Source organism: Arctopsyche grandis, chromosome 4 (assembly GCF_051622035.1).
Source record: "Arctopsyche grandis isolate Sample6627 chromosome 4, ASM5162203v2, whole genome shotgun sequence".
Classification (NCBI taxonomy): Eukaryota; Metazoa; Arthropoda; class Insecta; order Trichoptera; family Hydropsychidae; genus Arctopsyche; species Arctopsyche grandis.
The window spans coordinates 27414499-27437547 of NC_135358.1; the positions used below are offsets into that span (position 1 = coordinate 27414499).

At 34.9% G+C, this 23049-nt stretch overlaps 2 protein-coding genes across 3 annotated transcripts in view; one reads left to right on the forward strand and one right to left on the reverse strand.

Annotated features, from left to right (window-relative positions):
• The window catches only part of shg (DE-cadherin), a 239519-nt gene extending 225538 nt beyond the window's left edge, over positions 1–13981 (reverse strand). For both annotated transcript variants that reach the window (XM_077429790.1, XM_077429789.1), the window contains exon 1: positions 13234–13981. In XM_077429790.1, coding sequence (XP_077285916.1) covers positions 13234–13378 — 145 coding nt within the window. In that variant the 5' untranslated portion in view covers positions 13379–13981. The remainder of the gene's footprint in view (positions 1–13233) is intronic.
• A 6003-nt stretch (positions 13982–19984) lies between these two features.
• On the forward strand, positions 19985–21012 carry Blos4 (biogenesis of lysosome-related organelles complex 1 subunit 4). Its single transcript, XM_077429276.1, has one exon. The coding sequence runs from the start codon at positions 20043–20045 to the stop codon at positions 20514–20516; it is 474 nt and encodes a 157-aa protein (XP_077285402.1). The 5' UTR covers positions 19985–20042; the 3' UTR covers positions 20517–21012.
• Positions 21013–23049: the final 2037 nt, after the last annotated feature.

Sequence of the window (23049 nt, forward strand, 5' to 3'; positions counted from 1 at the left end):
AATATCAGCAGCGTAAACGGCAGATGTGTGCAATTGTGCATACACATGCATCGCCTTGATTGAAAATACGACATTTTCGAATGTGTGCCAAATTCGGCGAAAAGCACAGTTCAATTGCAGCGGATAAAAATAAAAAAAATATTGGGGTAATTTAAACGTCTTAGGTTTCTGTACAACCCTCGAGGGATAACGGTCGGGCTACCGAGCGTTGCATGGCATGTTGTATCGCGTGTCCTGGTCCAATTTATAAGACTCAGCTTCAATAACTAATATCTTTTCCAAAACACTTACGGTGAAGGGTGGTATATGTACGTACATACATATAAAATATGTAGATTTTATTTATATTTATATATATATATATAAGTTTTTCGTAAACATCCTCTCGACTGAAAACTCACCCATTCAAGTGGCGTCTCAAATGTGATTATTAATTCAATTAAAAGTGTTACATTTGCTAGGCATTTCAAAGAGAACCAGCCGAGACGATGGGAAAAGTTTGAGCGAATTATAATTTACTTTCGATCGAAAAATTCCAGATTACGATATTATAAATGCTATATAGCGGTTATAATTTATTTTACGACCGTCAATACAAAAAGAAGTCGGAACTATTTTAATTTATTAGTTTCGATAAAATGCTAATGATAACTGAATAATAAAATGTATTTTCATTTTAGATAGGTATACAAATACATACACATGTATAACGCATAACGATATTACAATGGCATCCCAACATTTCATAATGCTTTTATTAATAACTAGTGGCCTGCGTGTACATAATTGTGCACTCGGTAAAATATCGCAATTCGGATCAACGGAATGAATAATTTATTAATAATTTAAAATTTAATTAATTTTCTTGAAAAAAAAATCTTTTGTTTTTGTCGGCCGATCATACGAGTACTTCGTAAACACTCACCAAGCTCCGTCTTTTTCCACGATATACAATTCCATTGAGATAAAGAGAAACGGAGCATGGTGTTAACAGCGAGTAAGCTGTTTGCGCACATAAACATACATAATATGTATAATCATACTATGTACATACTACATATGTAGCCTACATAACGCCGGAAACTGCCTGAGGAGTGAAATGCAAGGGAACAATGATTCGGGAAATTTTTTGGTGGTGTAAAGTTTTGTACGAATTCGTCTCAACAACCAAGTCTCAACTCTGACAAGGAGACAGTCGGCCTGGATTTCATAACCATCCAGATCTTTCCGATAATAACAGAATAATTATTCATAATCATAATCAGATCTCTCAACCAGTGAACTACGGTATAGTTTAAACTAAATATAATCTAATATAATAGATATTAATCAGCAACTTACGTAAAAAAAAACTTAATAATGATGAAACTTATAAAATAAATCCAAATGCAATTTCACAAAATATTAATATACATTCAAAAAATAAACAAACAAAAACGGCTATAATTGCGCATACCCCGACGCCCTCTAAAATAAATTAATTCGCAAAGTATGTTTTGTTCAAAGCTTTGAAGCAGTGAACGTTTGTTTGCATATAAAAAGTGATATTAGCTTTATCTGCGCAGGATTCCCCTGCAGGAGTTGGGTACAGTTATTAAAACAGCGACGTGTTTGAAGAGTTATCCGAGAATATATGTAGTCCGGTCCGAGGGTGGCTACAAAAGAAGAAAGAAAATAAGACGCTCACCACCCCGCGCAACGACGACGATGATGATGATGATGATAAACGATTATTCAAATAGGAATCCTCATCTCCTGTTAAAATGTGACGTCAATGGGTTTGATGGATGAAAGTTCATAGGATTTGCCACATTTCCCCACCGCGGAATACGCGGTGGAGAATTTCGGGGAGCGAGTGGAGGTGAAAAGCGGGTGAAATTTAACGGGGAATCGCCCGGGGGCGCCAACGGGAAGCCTTAACAAGACACGATGAATTTCAAAGAAGCGGTGCCGAGTTTAAAGGGCGTCCTCCTTGCTAATTTATCATAAAGCGAAATTATCGAATTTCACCGGAGAAGCCGGTTAATTAACAATAACCGGAGACGAGGGATGGTGGCAACCGAGCAAACCCCCCCCCCCCCCCCCTCCTTCTCGTCCACGACGCACGTCCAAGTCGATACATCGCAATGGAAGAAGTGCAAATTGTTACTTTCGAACCTTTACCCCTTTTTTGTATATTGCGCAAAAAATAAATAAACAAAACCATGCAGAAGGGTCCTAGAGCTAATTGAATTGCGAAATCGTAGGTGTGTATGTATGTATGTGCAGGGGTTGTGATGAAAATTTGCACGCGACTACCATATAAATGTACACATGTAGGTGGATACTTTATACCTCCAAGAGAAACCGTACGATACCCATTACATATAAGTATAATAAACTCAAAATCAATCTGCATACATACATACATTTGTATATGTATATATAATATATGCATAAAAAGAGAAACACAGAGTATGTACATATATTACTTCGGTATAGAGAAGCATATTATACAAAAAAAATCTAAAAACAAAATTGAGTCGTAACAGCATTTATTTACATAAATTTTAATACAAGCAATAACACAACTCTCTTTTTATAATTTATATTTCAAATTTTTCAAATTTATAATCGTACACTATAAAATCAATTCGGAACCTTGCAGAACAATTCAATGGTATCATCCAATTTCCTTAGCAATAGGTTTCAAAATATAATTACAAAAAATCATCGTTTCAACCAGTAGTATTTGTAAAAAAAAGTTCAAAAAGTAATACCCGCAACCAGACAACAGTTCGTTCGATAAATAAACAAAGTTCTCGTTGATCTTACCACTTGTTCCTTCGCGAATTGAATCCTACATTAATTATATTAAAGCGTGCACATAGGATATTTTTCTAAGGACTGTCCAACCTAGGATCACACATATTTAAATATGGCGTAGACACACAGAATCGTCCGCGGTACGTATTTTTTTTAAGATAGGTTTGCACATGCAAAAAAAAACGTTGGCATGTTTAGTCTGTGTCGTTGCAATCTTCCCAAAGCTCACCCCCTGGGGTGCTTTCTAGCTGGGAAACTTGTCGAAATAATAATATCGTACGAATTAACAAAGACCCGAAGAAACACCCTTCCCAGCTAAAAACAAGATCACATCCATGCCGTATGATTCAGTATATTTTCGCATTCAACAATAACATGGCGACCATTTTTTTAGTAATTGTTGCCATAAACTCGTAGGTAAAAGAACAGGGGTCCGGCACTCGGACACAGCAGTAAAACAATGTACAACTCTTTAAGTGCCCACTCTGAACTCTGAACAGAATTTTATTTTTCTTTGAATGTGTATTTGCGTCAAACAAAAATTTAAAAAACATATTCATTGATTCTACATAGTAAATTTATCATTTTTTTTATCAATGAACCAACTCACATATTTACTCCTTTTGAAAAATGACGGTTCAAAATACAACCACAGCGTAGTGCACTGGTAGAGCTATTTATTGCATACTAGTGCAGAGAGGCCGTGGGTTAAACTCCCGGCCAAAATACAGTTCTATTTCTTGTTGTTATTAAAACACAGATAGACCGTCTCCTGCTAGAATTTTCCCATTTTTCTAGCTTAATTGTTGTGACGGATCTAATAAATTGTTATCCTCCCTCTCAGTTTCTCGCATTTTCAAGTTATTGGCATCTCGAATTTGTTGAATCTTATAAAATGATACCTACATAATGTATTTCTCACAAATTTGCCGTGTATCAAAAAAATTGTCGACTGTATATTATGTCCCGTTATTTTTTTTAAATTGTTAGTACATAGTTATGTACTAACAATTTAATAATACAATATACTCGAACCATATGTGTCGCCTTGGGGTAATATTCCTATCATGGCACATATTATGTTTGAAATAAAAAATAGATAGTTCAAAGTTTTGCGCACGAAAGGGATCACATGCGTGTGCGTACACGAAGCACAAAATTGCCTACTAAGTAAAAATATTCAAGTCTCAAAAGTGTCTACTCAAAACACTGAATTCGAACAAGTCCCAAAACCAACTTACACATTTTGTAACGGAATTAGTAACAACCGGATCAAAGGCAAATTACAATGTACTCGTAAAACACGCCGCCACCAAGGTAAATAGGGTAAGCAATGCGCGTCATCCCCATCTCTGTTTACCCTACGCACAGTCTGAACCGCAACGCACCCCATTTTTGGCCGATTTCCACCTAAATTATGGTCTATATCTATTTTTTTCCCCACCTATGTCGTAAATTACGATATGATTCACCGGCGAGCACCGCCAGGTAGATACCAGTAGGGAAAAAATCGTATCTCACACCCCACGGATAGGAATCTATTACAAAAACCCCTCGTGGGTTATTTCCGAAACATCATACATAATAATAATCATAGCACGGACGATAAAACATAAAAACAATTTACTTCTACATAGTTTTATAATACAACATTGGAAAACGAAACTATGTATGTATGTATATAATAATAGCTCGCAAACAAAGACAATGGGACAAGGTTCATTTATCGTTGGGATCCTACGACGTTTTCCTTTTTCAACTTTAACCATTCCGTGTAAAATTCCCAATCCAACTTATCCCTCCAAATACTCTTACGAAAAAACTTTTTTTTTTTGCTACTATTTACAATCAAAATAATCCCGGCTAAAAAACGTATCTTGAACGTAAACTGAACCCATTTCTAAGTTTCTCCACTCCAGAAGAACATTTCTCCACTCCAAAAGAACAAATGTATTGCTTGAACGTTGACACAATTCACACTATGTACATATATATATGTACATACATATGAACATACGTACAAGAGGAGCACATTTTGCAGATGCACGCAACTATTTTTACGAATCGTCAATTAAATCCGAAGTTCAATGACAGAAAGAGGGTCAATAGTTGGCCCAAATCGCGTTTGATTACACACACGCGTTCAATTTTATTTTTATCTCCCCGTAAACGGACATCTTAAGACCTTTGAACGCGTAAGTGATAAAGAAACGGAAACAAAATCGAATTGCATAATTTTAGCGTGCATGTTTGTTGTGAACATACCAAACAAAGCAGTGAAAAATAAACACATATGTGACCGACATGCAAGATCAAAGAACTCGACAGAATGCACTTATGCATTGTCGCCGAGGTTCTTATCGCGGAAGACCAGAGTGCATCGATTTGTAATGCATTTTAATGACGTCATACTCGTAATGTATACTACATACGAGAAAAATTTAACCCAACGGTCATATCTAAGTACATACAGTGAATTGTGTCTGCCGATTTGTATCACATTACGGTTTTGCGTGAAAACCTTATTTTTCGGTGTGGCGAAACGATTTTCGTTCGAACGATTCGCATATAAAATATGTATGTACATATGTATTCAATTCGTGCAATAAAAACGGTGACGTAAGCAGTATCGCGGTTAATGCATCGGAATTCATTGTTTCGAATGTGACAATATCAAATATATGTACATATGTAAAACCGCAAATATTATTCACTGTAATGACAATATATGGTAAAATGACGACGAGTGCATTATTTACCGTGTTTACGTAATAATAAAAATAATCTTTAAAATGAAACAATTATACAGCAGATAACCAATGCGATAATAAGAAATTCAACGAGCGTTTGAATCATCAAAAGCTAATTAAAATAAAGCGACTCATATCGGCGAAAAAAATTGTAAACTATATAAATAAACAAGTAGTATTTGATAATAATTGAATAAACAATAGCATATATTTTTAAATAGCTAAATTTATAAAACTTTAATTTAATTTTAAAGTGATTCAGAACTTTGTCGTTCCGCGAGATTATGAATGTTCTAATAGGAAAATAAATACCTCAAGAAAATTCTGGATATATATTCATTTTTAAAAAATCGTCGTTTGCTATATTTGCCCCGCCCCAACAGGATACCGCTCTGATTAAAATCCAAGGTGTAATCATCACACATTTTGGAACAATTTTGGAACTCAACACATGACACATGGATGGATTACTTAAAAGTTAAAAGTTCCGCACGGAAATTTCACAAAAATATAAATAAGCCATTCGCCAATATAATAGAATAGATAGCTCATTGCACGAAAAGGCATGCCGTGTTATGCATTTGAACGAGTGCAACTGCCAATTCCATAAACCCCCACCAGTCACACTAGCACACGTACAATCAAAACGTTTCAACGACAGACACTTCGCAAAGCTACAATTACTAGCAACACCAGGTAAATGTGTGTCAAAGGCTACATATGTACATATAATCCACATTAACATATATACAATATATAGGTACCACCGGACTGACCGAACAAATACAGAGAGAGAGAGAGACACACGTAGCAAGGAAACCGCAACACCCCCCACGCAAGTTTCGTTAAACTTTTAACGAGATCACCGAGATCAAAAAGCGTTCGGAAAGTGGACCGCGACGAAAGGGTCGACAAAGAGCGAATGCACACACTTGCAATGAACTGACTGGGGGGGATGCTGCAGCGGACCAAACCGCAGTCGGCGGTAACGAGCGATGACGGTAATTACTAGACACTGTGGGCAAACATGGCGACCGGGCCGAAGAAGTCGAGAGATACGCGGCCGCCGTGTCGCATAACGACAACAGTCATCAAGGAGATTGTCCGACGTTGAAAAAGACCTGCAAGACGACAAAAGAGAGCCACAATGCCGTAATTGATGGCCGTGACATTGTCGTGGTCAGGCCATTAAACACAGTAATTTTCAAAGAGCACCAATCGACCCGAGGCTGCTTGCTTGCTTGCCCTCTTCCTTCTCGGAACACATGTCGACAAATTACTGTATCTAAAAAAAAACCCCCGAAAATTAATGATTCGATTCGCCGCACGTTATCGTGAAAATTCGTGATCTATCGCGGTCAATGTATGTTACCTATGCATGCGTGCATGTGTGTAATACTGTCCTTATCTATATATGTATGTATGTACTTGATTATTACTCATAGCGGATATAATAACATTGATAAGACGCGATGCCAGCTAGTTCATATAATATTTCTGTATATGTATGTACATACCTATAGTTTCTTCGTGTCGTGTTCACATTGGCGATCATTTTCCAATAAAATCGTGACGTACATACATATACACATACGTCAGAAGATTGTGCAACAGCTGCATATGCATTTAATTTTTAAAAGTTAAAAATTATTCGATTTTAATAGACGCAAACTTTAATTGTAACGAAAGTATCAAATCTGGACATCCAGTGGAAGCTACATATTTCTTTATGGATGTGGCTATTTGCACATATACATAGTATCGACGAATTATTGACTATTTTTACATACAGTATCGATGAATTATTGATTTAAGATTAATAAATTATAAAATAAGAAATTTAAAGTCCATTAAGAAACTTTTCCTTCGGCCGTTGCACATAACCTAAAAACACAATATTTGACAGCGAAAGTGACGTTTTGTATAAGCTTTTTAAAAGTCAACAAAACTGTTCCAAAACCGTATTCAAGACTAAGATTCGATTCAATCTCACTTATATGATGCTTCTTTGCACTGCTGCCATAATATTACTGTGAAATTTTGGACACATTATTGACTATTTTTATTATGTACAGTACATATGTATGAAACTTTTTCAAGACACTGCTGCCATAAAATTAGTGAAATTATTTATATTTTATTTGTGCGGGAGGAACGAAAAATCGACGCGTTTCCAGAGGAATGTTTTTATCAAAGATACAAAAATCAAGATTAGCCTGAGATTAGATAGACAGATAGGAAAGGACATGACAATTTTACAGGAACCGTTTTAACGAAAAATTAGCAAACTCCGAAAAGAAACACTCGACCTCGACCCAAGGTCTGGCCAGCAAGGGGACTCTAGTGAAACTCGAACCTGTGACCATTCTGCGCGAAAGCATAATATGCTAACCATGTCCACGCTGCTGGTTTGTGGACGCATAAAATACATATTATAATAGTTAACATGATTCCTGTCTCAAACTAGACACTTACCTAATTGAAAGGTCATTCAAAGGGAATTAAAAACCAGCACGACGACTTATTTTAGTCAAATCTGAATGGCATCAGATGCGACTTAAAATACCATAAAGTCCAGTGACATTTCGGTAGCTCCTCACATATGTACACACACATAAAAAACGAAACGGCCATTATCGAGATCACGATTCGAATTACGAAAACGTGAACGTACACTTAATTGCACAGATGGTCGGACAGCAATTAGTACCAAATTGAAACCCGTCGATTTTTCCCTCCGACACCAAATTTCCAGCGAACAGAACGTGCCAAAACGGAAAGAGTTGCTAGGGATGAAAATCGCCGTAATATCCCTACTACTACATATGCATACATACACCGACAAGAAAAAGGTCCCAAATGTGTGCATACGACGAGTGTGTAATTCTGAATTGAAACACACGGTGGTCGTCCGAGAAGTAGTGAACATGCTATGTAATTTTGCAGTCGCACAAAATCCCTTCCGCGAGTTATCCGTCTAAACTTTTCATAATAAAAACCCTCGAATTGAGAGGGGGAGGGAGAAGGGGAGGTATAAATCCTGGTTTCACAAGGCGAATCTCGACAGAAAGTAATCGTAATTTACGCGGCTCCTTGCGAATCACGTCGCCTGCTGTGCATTGAATTAGGGTTCCTAAAGATTATTATTATTATTATAAGGGTGTATGTACATGTCTCGGGGAAGACCCTCAAGTGCTCCTCGCCAACTATCTAACCATACACGTACCGTGTGACATTAAAAAATGTTTAACTTGTAGGGATTTATCACCCCCTTTCGCATTAATCACAAAAACGTCTTATTTCATAAACCCCATTTATTAGTTTCCTTCCCAAAAGACCCATTAGCAAAGTAATCTACTACAACGAAAAATTCAAGTTCGTCTCTATCATAATATAATATACGGCCAAAACAAACGTGACTAGATGTCTTCTTTATCTGGGTGGTATTTTTATTTAAGCTACCGTCGAGATAAAAGCAAATATCGCGGTATTTCAATACCTATACTTGACATTTCGCTTAGAAAAACAAGTTATATTTATCTTAGAAATATCTAGTTTTCATAGTCAAGACCTAGTATGTGTATGAATATATGTATTTAGGTTATTTTTTTTTGAATAAAATTAATTGAATTAAACTTTTTCGACAAATAATACAAAATTATCGACAAATTCCAAACATTTAAAAGAAAAGAATTTAAAGAGGAAATTAACGATTCAAACTTTCAAATGGAAAAAATGCAAAATACACTTATTATTTACGAAAAAAATATCATAAAATAAGAATATTTTTTTATGAATGTGACATGAACGCGCAGAAATAGAAAACTCACTTACGAACTTTCCTTTCAATGATAATATGTATGTATGTACAAAGCAGACCGTTTCATATGCAGATTACACGTTTGTCTGAAAATACACATGCAAAAATATTGACAACACCTGTGTCACTCGGGGCAATGATTCACCGTATCGAATTAACACGAAAGGTGTTGTTTCTATGACGCAATTCTACACAAAACCGCAACGACGAATCACTTGAATACACCTGCCTATGCAAAACTTCATATTTGTATGTATTATAAAATACTCAACTATGAACACATGCACATATACGTGAGAGAAAACAGACGTTGACGAGAAACGAGCTCTAATATACAAAGTAATACGGTAGTACATATAATACAAAAGTTAAGTTACGACAGATAGGTAGACATTACCGGTTGTGAGTATGCTCCGATGGGCCAATAATGAGACCGGACTTGTGAGAACAAAGATCGTAGCATCCGAGAATTGATGAGTACGTAAGTATATATAACATATCCATTAGAATACATGCATACATTTGAATTATTATTATAATTTTGATTGAATGCATCGAAATTTCATACAGGATATATGTATGTATGTACGTAAATACATACATATGTATGTATAATATGTATATGTATGGACGTATTCAACGCGAAACATAGGCACGCAAGGTGTTCGCTGTGTGAGCTAAACAAAAAAACGGCAGGTAAGGAACAAAATGCGACCCCTCCAGGTAAATGCTTAAGATATTTCCCTTTTAAAACAAAATTTCCAAAGGGGACAGGTATCCCCCGCGCCACCTCTCCACCTCCGAGACGTGGGGATCTCGTCGTCCACCTTTTGATAGTCAGGTAAAAATGCGGATTTTTTCCATCTCCTTTTCATCGTTTGTATTATAAAACGTCCAGAAGGAAAGTTTTAATCCCATCGTTTGTGTGACCAATGTCGCGCACGCTTCCAGCATTAAATTATTTAATTGAAAAGAAAAATAACTGTATGGAATCTACATATATCTATACTATATCAATTTGTACGGAACGGAGATGTGACTGCGATAAAAGTCGAAATGACCTGTAATCAAACTCGACTAAAATTTTCGGGATTAAAATTTACGAGCGATTAATACACAGCCGCTGGTGTTTTGAATTTTTATTTATGCATCCATACAAATATTTTAAATTACATATGCCAACAACATTGATATTACATATTACATGTAAGTGTACATAGTCATGCTTAATGGAACCAATATCCACAGCTTATAGAAAATAATATCTATCGTTAAGCATCGATATCAATTTTTTTCAAGTTTGATATCGATGCTTTTATCAAGTTTGCTTTTACAAAAGTACGAATGTACTTATGATAATATTAAAATACGTTGCCATATGAATTGTAATACCAAAACTGACAAATCAAATGGTTTCTCTGTATTTCCAAGTGTGAGCATATAAAAAGAAACTCCTTATCTACTCTGTGAGTTGAACGATAAGATAACCTTCAACAGAATTTTAAACTTTCAAGAAAAATAGGGTTTTCAAAAGCGTCTATATATGTATGTACATATAATATGAATGTACGTACGTATACGGATTTAAACCAATCACTATACGTCACATTACATAAATAAATTGATATGAATAAATTCTAAGCACGCGAGTGGGTAGTGGTACAATTTGTACCGTTAAAAATTAGAGGCTACAATAGGGTGTAATTTCACAGATATCAATTATGCAATTTTCACTACGTACAGTTTAATAATTTAATAAAATTTTGTTCGAACAACGATAAAATAACGCAAATTGATTGGCCACTTCCAAACTATCGATTTATTATTTTAAAAACGAATACATACACACATACGTATTGTTACAAATGCGAGACGTGCCATGGTTGAACACTTTCTTTATAACATTCGGCAATTCCAAAAACTAACATGATATTTAAGAATGAAAGATTTATTACGATCGATTCTCGGAAGAGCCTTACAAATAGTCGACGATAAAACTTTCCGATTTGAACGGATCGACGTTGGATAAACTCAAATATTTCATTATTTTCAAATGCATCGAATTTCAAGAAAATTCCGTGTGACACACCTGAGGAAATCGGTGTCACGCTTTCGAGGGCGAGAGATGACTCAAGTCAAACAACTGACGCATCGTTCAAAAAATGCACAACGGCTTCTATAATAATGACATTTTTTTTTTGTCAAACTTTTCAAAAAGTGTATAAACGGGCAATATTCGCGACCCGCATCGAGCGGGACGAAAAGGGGAGAAAGAACACCATTGTTCCGAGAAGCGAAGTTTGCGATATGTTTACCGAAAATTTAAACGCGAAAATATGCTTCAAATTTATTCGACGAACGTGTGTGCATTTTGCTCAACAAAAATAAAACAAGTCGAAAGTAAGCTTTCGAACGTATTAAATCCGTTGCAATTTACAAAAAATAATTAAATTTCATAAATAATAAACGAAGATCGGGACCCGACTTTGCATAACCTAAATTACACCCAGCAAGTAAATAACGCATTAATATCAAATGCTTCATTTTCAGTAAATAAAATAAAATATTTAATATTATTGAGTTGCTGGTTTAAACTAGAAACTCATCCATGTTCGTCAAATTTATCTTGAAAATAAACTCAAAGGTGGTGACTGATTTGTAACAACGATCGCGAGCTTATCGTCAAAAAAATTACTAAATTTGAATTGTTTCAGTATCTTTTTTTTTTTTGAAAATATGCTCAATCGCCACCCCAAGACTTTTGATTTGACGAAACTATTCTTATCAAGTACAAATGTACATGTACTAAAAAATGCTAAAACTGATTTCTATAAAAGATTAAATTCAAATATAATCAATGAATTAATGATTTTTTTTCTTCAATTTATTTCTTATTGTACATCCGGTGTAGAATGGACACTTATGTAAAACGCATATGCTGTCCTTTTCACCCAATTTCGACCAATAGCATTTCGTGCGTACAATGTTATACTGTCTGTACGAAATGCTATTTGGTCTAATCCGATACGTTTTTCCTAAGTCTCTTCCTAACGTACAAAGTTCAAAACATACGTAACGTACAAAATTCATCGGTTTGATAAAAGTTTCAAGTAATATAAAAATTGATATAATAAAATTAACAAACGAAAAAGAAATAAGAACTAAAATTTATTTAATCATAGATTCATCAGTGTATTACTTTTGGTATGTAATTTAAATGTGTCAACACCGATATTCATTTGTTGTGTATTTTTTTTTGTTTGTTTGTTTGATTTTGAATAACTTTTAAGATAATCGCAATTATGTATGGGTACATACATTTATGAATAAAATTATTCTTGATATACATATTTATACAGAAAGCGACGAGTGAGTATTATATGGAAGTCATTTAAAGTTGTCGTAAACAAAGTTTGAACGAGAAAAAGATGTCGGATTTAAATACATACATATAAAACAACTGAATCGAATTGAATTAAAATTTTGAATCTACGTGTCGACGAAAAGTGACGCGAGTAGTTTATTTTAATTATTTAAGTGCTTATGTATGATAAGATATATCAGAAGTTTGAAAATTATTCTAGAAATATACAGAAGTCGACGACGAGTATTGTACGAAAATTAAATCGTAAATAAAATTTGCGGAAAATAATGCACATAAAACAAATGAATCGAGTCGAATTAAAAATTTGAATCGAGTGTCGGCGAAAAGAGACGCGAGGTGGCGTAGCGAGCATCGCTCCGTAGCGGTTCTTTCAAAAATTGAAAAAAGTCGTTGGAGCGAAGAGTGAGGAGTGAGGAGTGAGGAGGAGTGATGAGTGAGGAGTGAAGAGTGAAGTAAAAAGTGGTGAAGTTTACCTTTGGAGGCGAGCGAGAGAGGCGCACAGGTGAGCAGGACGGCCAACAAGAAGAGCGGCGAGCGGCTTCGAGAGCAACCGCGACCGCGACTTCGACTCCTGGGCAGAGCGTCGCACCTCCACCACCACCTGCTCGAAACACTCATTATCACTGATGATGATCGAATATTACGAATCACTGATCACTAACCACTGACGGAGACAGGGAACAGTCGCGGGGCGAGTTTAAACACTGGGGAACACGGGAACACGGGATCACGGGATCACGGGATCACAGGTGGGCAGACCCAATCGGAGTCGACGTTGGTGCTGGTGCTGATAGCGATCGTGGCAGTAGTAACAATGCCGGTGCCGGTGCGCACATCTCGAGGTGTTCGGCGCGGGCGCAGGCGGGCCGGAAGGGGCGCAGCCTCATGCTAGGGGGCCGATATTCCGATACTCCCGATACTTGAAACTTCCAATGTCCGAATGTCCGAATTTCCGATCTGCGAGTTCCGGTTCGCGTGTCCGAAGTGCGGAAGTGCGGAACAAGAGACGAGCGACGGCCGAACGACAGACGCAAGCGACCGCCCCTCGCGACAACTCGCGCCGACTGAGTCGCGAGCGCGAGCAGTCGACTGGCGAACGACGAACGGCGAACGGCGAACGTCGAACGCTGTACGGCACAACCGACGAGACGAGTCGAGCCGAACTTTACCGAACGCGCCAACGCAATCAACAAGTTGTCTCGACCGTCTCGAACAGGGACTGGAACAGGCACGAGGACAGGGGTGCCAAACTGACGCTTCAATTGCTCTACCCACTACCATTCACCCTTTCGTGTTTTTTTTGCTCTTCTCGTCTATACTTTCAGTGTGGGTTTTCGATTCCAGTTCGCAATGGCCGTCGAGGCCTACAGTTCGATAATACGAAACAAAAGAATAAATAATTCGTCTAAAATAATAATCACAAGTCTTTCCTACGTAATAGGTTCCTGATAACATGTACTTTTGAATGTAGACGAATAACAAACGTGATTCCTTGCATACTTGAAATATACGCCGTTGGGGTCATATTCTTCCGTTGTTTTCAAATATTTTTCAGGATTCATAAGCGCAATTGCACTGCCGTTCACCCTTTCGCCTTCTCTATTGGGCTGTCGCGATTTGGTGAGCCTCGCCTCGTATGTTGTTATTCTCTTCGTTTAGACTTTCAGTGGTGAATTTTCGATTCCAGTTCGCACTGGCTGTTGATGTCTGCAATTCGACAATACGAAACAAAAGAATCGATAATGCGTCTAAAACAATGGCCGATTTAAAAATATGAGGTTGCTTCATATTTTACACAATTGCTTACTGAAAACATTTTGAATCTAGATTAATGACAGGTTGTTTAATTGGGACCTTTGATTATTCTGCTTTGATTTTAGTTTTTTATTGTTCGTTTAATAATGTACATATTTTTTCCTACCCACAAAACTCGGCATTTGGGTATTACTTTGTCATTATTATTAATATATAAAAAGCAATCCAACAAATTCAAATTAAGCTGTTAATGTAAAATTAATTCCAAAAACTTTGTAAATTTTGCATTTTAGACTCGTTTATGTTTGCGTATTTGAACTTATTTAAAGACAAATATATTTACTTTAAGTTTTTGATTTTGGTTTTTAAATGCTTTTTATCATTACGTAATTATGTTCACAATACATCTTATATCTATTTTAATAGCTACTGATCTACTGATCGTTTTCTATTTTACAACTATTACTTTAAGTTTAGGTTTGGGCGATTGTAGCATTACAGGAGCCCCTAGTGCGCCACAATCAAATAATTTACATATCTATCATAATCTATCTATAATTTGATAACCATTTTAATGTTTTACAATATGAAAAATTTCCATCACACATCGACTAGCACTTTTCCGTAACGATAAATTCGTGATTTAAAACGTCAGTTTACAAAAGATGAAAGAGGGAAGGGAGATTAAATAAATCATAATTTTAATTAAAATGAATTATATGGCCCATTGTCAAAAAAGTCATAAAATTAGCTTAGAACAATTATAACTAGAATGAAAATAAACTGCTATTTAATACATATTTATTTTTTATTTCAACACAGGATGAAATTCATATCTGCAACAGCCTCCAGCTATCCGCATTGAAGCCTCCATAAGCCATGCCATCCTCTCCCGATTGAGGGCACACCATTGATTTATAGGCAGTGAGGGGCCATCAAAAGATACTGTAGAATTGTCGACAATATGCCTATTGTGAGACCCTCCTCTTTGCACGCCTCTTTTCGGATGAAAATAAATCATTAATAGCTGCCCGATTTGCCGAGCCAAAAGGGATGTTTAGATTTCAAGCGATGAGATGAAGGGCTGCATTTGTTCGATTTAACTGAAAGCACTCCGCGTAGAGCCTTTTTATACTCGGAGTACACAACTTATCTACGTTTAAATATAATTAAATGGTAAATAGAGAAATATGTAAAATTCTTTTACACCTACTTACCAATTCACGCAGAAAATATTATTTTATTTATATTAGTAATAAAAATAAACAAATGATAAAATCAATTTACATATTTGGCCATTGAATTCATGTTATTATGTATGGCTTTTTTACTCGTTTATTGAATTTATTTATTTTTGAACAAAAAGTTCCAAATTTAAGATTTTTATTTAGCCAGCAACATATGTAATGATAGTGCCTAGTTCAAAGTGTACACACCACTGATGATTCATTACGAATCATGACGACCACGATCCATTGAGATTTTAATGTGAAAAAATTAAGACGTAACAACAAATGTTAAATGATAAGTTTTTCACAATTTTACTTGTATGAGAAATTCCTATGTCGCTCATTCATGGAGACGCAACAGTTGAGTGGCATTCATATTTTTTACACACCTCCTTTACGTTTCATTTTAAATTGTACTTAGAATACATTTGAGCATTACAAATTTTATCAACATACATATTTTGTCAACATTAAATGTCATAATATGTAGTGGTGTATTTTTTCCAATCTTTGAAGTATTTTTAAAAATATTCACAATGCCCTCATTGTTATTGTCAAAAATTTTTGTAACAATTTGGTTTGAATTGTGTTTATAAATCTTTACTATTATTGAAAGTGTAAATAATTGAAGGATTTAATGCAATTTTAAGCGAAATCTAAATTACCAAAATAAATCGTTGTTACAAAATAGTTTCATAATGAAGTAAAAAAACTAATGAATTGTTAATTTTGAAAGAATTGAATTTTCAACTCTTACTTATAAATAAGTTGCCTATTTTCTTGTAAGAATTCGATGATTTTCTATACAAGTAAATTGGTAATGACAAAAATTGGCGCCAGAGTTCAACCAACCTTCTGAAATCCTTTGTGATCTTTCGTAAATTGTACAAAAAGCAAAGGAGTGGTAAACGTATTTAGCTTTCTTTCGTACAAAAAATAAAATGAAAACTTTTTCTTTGGAATCCTTTTTTTATTTATACATAAAAATAAACAAATATAGAGAAACATAATTAAAAAAATTCGCTGCAATGAATTAATCGGTTCATTTAACTCTGCAAAAAAATCAAACAAATTGAAATTTTGCTGTATCGCCTAAAGATTAACATATTTATGCTCATAATCCCAAATAAACGAGTTTTTAAATTGCGTTTGCCTCTCACGAATTAAATAGTATTACAAAAATATAATTTAACGTGGCGATATAATAAATAAAATCAAGCAATAAAAACAGCACAACGAAAAGTACGTGTACGGAAAAAATCCGGACATTTTCAACGTCGTCAAAATACGTCCTAAATTTTAACACGTTTGGACATTGAAGGCCAAGTTGCTACACGTATCCAATGCACTTAGAGAAGTATGGAACGCTGTATACTTGGCATAATGAGGAAAGACAGGAACCGGAATACGTGGGTAAGAAGTATGACAATGGTGATGGATATATGTAGTGGATATAAATGTGTTTTGCCAGTGATGACGTAGTTATGGATGTGAAAATTGTACATTGAACGCCACAACACAAAGTTCAATGCACTCAAAGAAGTATGGAAGGCTGTATGCTCGAAATAACAAGAAAATATAGGAAGCGGAATACGTGTGTGTGAAGTATGACAAGGGTAGTGGATATAGTAGAGAGAATGAAGAGATTGAAATGGCAATAGGTAGGTCACATAGCTAGAAGAATGAACGAATGAAGAATGGTGATGGATATAGTGGATAGAGTGAAGAGATTGAATTGGCAATGGGCGGGTCAAGTGGCTAGAAGAATGGTGGACAAAATAAGTGCTGTAAATAAGTAAAAAGGTGGACAAAAGAAGTGCTGGAATGGTACCCGAGAAAATGCAACAGGGAAAAAGGAAGACCGCATGGAAGATGGATAGACGAAATTAGAAAAATTGCGCAAAATAGAGACGAGTGGAAGCGTGTTGGAGAGGCTTTCATCCAGCAGTGGATAGTGAAGAGCTGTAGATGATGATGATGGTGATGATAATATTGAACACATATTTGTACCGAAGTGCAAATTATTAAAAACGAAATTTAGCATTATAAGTAGATATTATATTTTTCGGTGATACATACTTGTGAATATTTTGAGAATACCAATAAATTGATATGTATTAATTACAATTTAACGACGATGTTCGAAAATTCAAAATTCATGCAAATTACAAAACGGTAATTTTGCACGATATGCCCCTCGGCTCCCGTTCGTATTGACATCTGAAACTTTATTGTTCGGAATTCCACAAACTCTGCCAATAAATGTCATCACTTGCCGGTGTCTTCTCGTCTGTGGACTTGACTTGTCGCACCGAAAGGTCGTTAGTCAAATGGGCCGTTGACGAGGGAGGAACTGGTACCTGGAAGTAGCCAACTCTGCCGATGTCAATCATGCTCGAGTAAACTTTCTCTCCGATACAATGTATTATCTCTTAATTGAATATTCTCCCGAAACTTTCGTGTCAGCCTGCCTTTGATAAAATTGAAAACGAAAAACGGGTTGCAATTCGAAATTCTTATCTCCACCTTGCGTCACTACAATTGATTTGTTACCTGTCGTATTATTGAAAAAAACATCACATTGATTTTCAAGCACTGTGCTTTCCAATAAATCTATCAATGGAAACGAAGCAACAATGAAAGATTAAGAAAAATTAATGCATTTTTTTTTTGCTTTTAAATGCTTTTTATTATTACAAAATTATGTTCAAAATACATCTTATATCTATTTAGATAGCTACTGATCTACTTATCATTTTCTATTTTACAATTTTAATTTAATTTTGTTAGTAATCATAGTATTATATTATTCTAATGTTAATGTACAGAATAATAGGAAAAAGAGCTCAAAAACCTATTACCAATTCTTATAAATGCTCATAATACATCTAATACATAATATTAATTAAAGACTCTCTAAAGTCGACGACTGAAAGCAGATTGTATTTAGGTAATCTGTGTTTATATCTACCTGAAGGGTATAGACATTTTGATGTAATCACCGAGACTCTTCACAAGTGTGTTAGTATGGTTATTTTATTACTTTATTAGTAATGTCTATAACAAACGAAATATTATTTATGGCATGCAGTTTTTTCAAGTTAGTATATATGGGTGTATTATAAATTATTTTTAGGGATTTATTTTGTATTATTTGGAGCTTGGAAAGGTTAGTATTCGAGACGTTGTTCCATACAGGTGAAGCATAGTTTAATAATGGTAATATGAGCGCGCGATATAATTTTATTTTATTTTGAGTTGATAAAGAACTATGGCGATTTAATATTGGATATATTGCGGATATACCCCGCATCGTCTTGCATTTCGCTTCCTCAATGTGAGGTGCCCATCTCATTCTTTTATCGAACGTTACTCCTAAATATTTTATTACTGACTGCCATTTCAGACTTTCTCCAGAGGGGATTTTCAGATCTCAAATTGGCTTATGCTTTCTAACACTGAAGAATATGGCGTCTGTTTTGCTTTGATTAATTTGAATTTTCTTACTTAGTGAAGTGTTCCGTTATTGTTTTAATTGCAAATTCAAGATTTTTACGAATAGTGTCTGGTTTTTATGAAGCAAACGGTATCATCTGCATATAGGGCTATGTGACAGGAATAGGTATGTCATTTATATATTAATGTATAGATATATACATACTCGTGGGTCTACCTCACGAGACCAAAAGTGAAAAGCCCGAAAACGCAAATATCGGAAGGCAAGGATCGAAAATCGAAAGATCTTAGGTCGGAAGATCAAAAAAAAGGGTGCATGGTAAACGGTACTATGTATATATATAATATATATGAGTGGCATGCGGTGAAATTATCTCTCTTTTTGTCATACAGCCTTGTATAATGTGCGCGCGCAGAATACGGGAGGAAAAACCTGTTCCTGTTGTATCCTGCTCGCGCAAATTAAGTGAGGATGTACGACGGGGGGAGAGAGACTTTTACCACACGCCACTGATATGTATACTAACCGTTTTTCATATGTATGCATGGTAAACGAACATTTTCGACTTTATGACATTCGGTGCGGTGACGGTCACCCGTTTCAAAGTGATGCACAAATGTTAAATAAGTATTTTTCAAATTCAATCGCAGCGATATATATATATATATATATTTTTTTTTTTTTTTATTATACTTCCTGCATTACATCATCTTTTTATTGGTAAAATAGGAATTATTTTAATTCCTTCGTATGGTCAAAAATATTAGTGTTACGGCCACATACGTCAACATTTACGTGACGTTTGTCGCAAGCTGCATCAAATCCTTTCTGGAAAATCAAGATGGTGAGCGAATTAGCAAACGATTATGCCAATTTCTTGAAACTTGACATGACAAAGGAGTTGCTGCCTATTCACCAATCCGTGGATGAAATGCTCACCAGACTCGAAGAGTTTGAAACACTCATGAACGTCATGCATAGTAATCAAAACGACTCATCGGCAAAGGCATTTGCAAAGATACTACAGTGTAAACCGGAAATAGAGATTTTGAACAATAGGGTTAATTATCTACACATCTTTGTAAACAAAGTGAACGACGATATGACACTTCTAGAAAGACAGGTTGAAGCTGCAGAAGTCCAATTGGGAATACCAGATGCGTCGATTAAAAGTTTATTGAAACCGTTCTTCGCTAAAATCAGTAAGGAACCACTTCCGACCGCAAGTCATGTAAAACCGGGTTCAAACTATACAAAACCAACACTATTCAAGACATCAGAGTATTTTCCTCGTGATGACCCACAAAGCTCATAATGTATGCTTGACTATTATGTGAATAAGTGTAAAATTAGTTGAGCGACTTGATTTTTATATGAAGAATTTAGAAACGAGTACTTCACCAATTATGAAATTGAAAACGATATTGTTATGTCGATAATATGAAAGTAATCTATGGATCATAGATAGGCTGATCATACATGTTATTTATAATAATATTCATTTATTCTAAAAAATTATCGGCTTCAAAAGTCCTATTCAATATTTATTTATTCGTCCTTATATTCATAAAATTGTCATACATTCTCAAGTTGTGTCTTACATTGATTATGAAATATATACCTTATATAAATATACCTTAGACATGTAAATCATAAAAATTTTGGAAGTCAAGATCCATTGTCATTCCAGAATGTGATTGCTCTTTTATGGTACAATATCGCTCATTTAAGGCTTAAAATTCATTCCTAAATCGTTAATTATTTTTATTATAAATATATGTATATGTATTTATTAGACATTAAAATATTTGTGCTATACTTTTGTATTTTTTAATTGAGATCCTAAAAAAAAAACACATCAATCCAATGCTTTGTAAAAAATAATGAATCAAACCTGAATGGATCCTACATACATAGAGGATCCATACATACTCGACAATAACAATGAACTAATTTTCATTATTATAGTCGAGTTTATATGTTCTGTTTAATTATTTGTAATGATAGCTGCCTTTGGGTGACAATAAAAAAGTCACAAGAGGATGTTTTAGCACTAAATGCGGCGGTCGCCAAAATTTTATATCTCAAAGACCACCAAAATCATCATTTTAAATCCCGCAATACACTAATATGAATTTTTTTAATATATAACAAAATCGTAAATGGTTATTTAACCACAAAATCGTAAATACTTATCTAACCACAAAATCTTTGTTTAGAAAGATTTAAGTCTTACAGATTTTTAGTGTCATTTCCTGCTTATTTAAAATTAGTTTGATATTTGACTCCAATGACTTAACCGCAATACGGAGAGCCATTTTTACTTCAAGCCAAGATCAGTGTCGTGTTTTAATTGCTGTGATACATGAAAATGTCTTAATGCACAAATAAACGTTGAAAATTTAATCAAAATTCAGAACTACAACTTCTCGTTTCCCCTCTCCAATAAAGTTTGTGAATTTAGTGCAATATACATATATGTAAGGGCAAAAATTATCATTTAGAATATAAAAATTTCTTAGAATATTACTTTTGTTTTATTAATAATGCCGTTTTTAAGGTTAATATTGTCAAACTATAACATCCTCCATGTGAAGTCACCCCCCTTCCCCCCCAACGGAGTCTGAAAAACTCGCCAGAGAACGAAATGGTTGCCCAATTAGATTGAACCAGATCAATCTCACTGCTGTATTTTTGACCGCATCACTGAAATTAGGAAAATAAATATTCACTCACATAATGCAATAAGGAATATGATATGAATACACATTAATCGGAATTAACCATTAACCAATTAGGTTGAATAGTAGGTTCCAGGAAAACAATGCCTCCCAAAGCACTCTGCGATTCTATCAAAAGTCCTAAAAGAAGTTCTATTTTTTACCAAATCCCTGTGATGCAAGGGGTCAATAAAGGTATCCCTGATGTTGTCTAGCATAATTTTCCTATCTCCTTCTTCACTAGGACAGGACCACAAAATCTGATCAGAAAAGAACATGGACAAAGGGATTCAAAGACCAAACCCATGGTGGCAGGTTTATGCCTAAAGTGACTAAGAGAAACTGGGCGATAGCCTATAAGGCTCAAGGCGCCCAACAACCTTAAGAAAAACCCTGAATCTATCCAGTGAAAAGTGCATATCATATGAAGAACATTTCTATGTATATTATTATCAAATTATAAACAATGCAAATAATATCGAGATTTATCTGTGTTGTCGACCGTTACATGGAAAAACATGGTACTTCATTGCAAGAATCCAATAAACAATCAAATAATCATTTGTCCACACTGTTATTGATCTCATCTAAAATGCGAAGAATTATATGCAAAGAATCTTCAGTCACTTCTATGTAGAAGCGACTGAAGATTCTTCCTTAGTAAACAAATAATGTATATTTTTGGTTACTTTAAAAATTTAGGCTACATTATCTTAACTACTTATTCTACATCAATGTTTATAAACCTTGTTATAGATACGTAAAAAGTTAATTTAATTATCCTCTCTACGAAGTATTTTGCTCATCTTTTTTTGGGCCACAGAATTTATCATAGTGTGGTTTGTAAAAGTGGCAGCCCATGTAAATTCAGTGGCGGGGCTACAAAGGTGAATCATCAGACTGTGGTAGATCCTTAACCATACCATATGCAAACAAAAATATGTAGAAGCGACTGAAGATTCTTCCTTAGTAAACAAATAATGTAAATTTTTGGTTACTTTAAAAATTTAGGCTACATTATCTTAACTACTTATTCTACATCAATGTTAATAAACCTTGTTTTAGATACGTAAAAAGTTAATTTAATTATCCTCTCTACGAAGTATTTTGCTTATCTTTTTTTGGGCC

Coding starts and splice junctions, on each gene's coding strand:
- Blos4 (XM_077429276.1), top strand. CDS start 20,043: ATGGTGAGCGAATTAGCAAACGATTATGCCAATTTCTTGAAACTTGAC.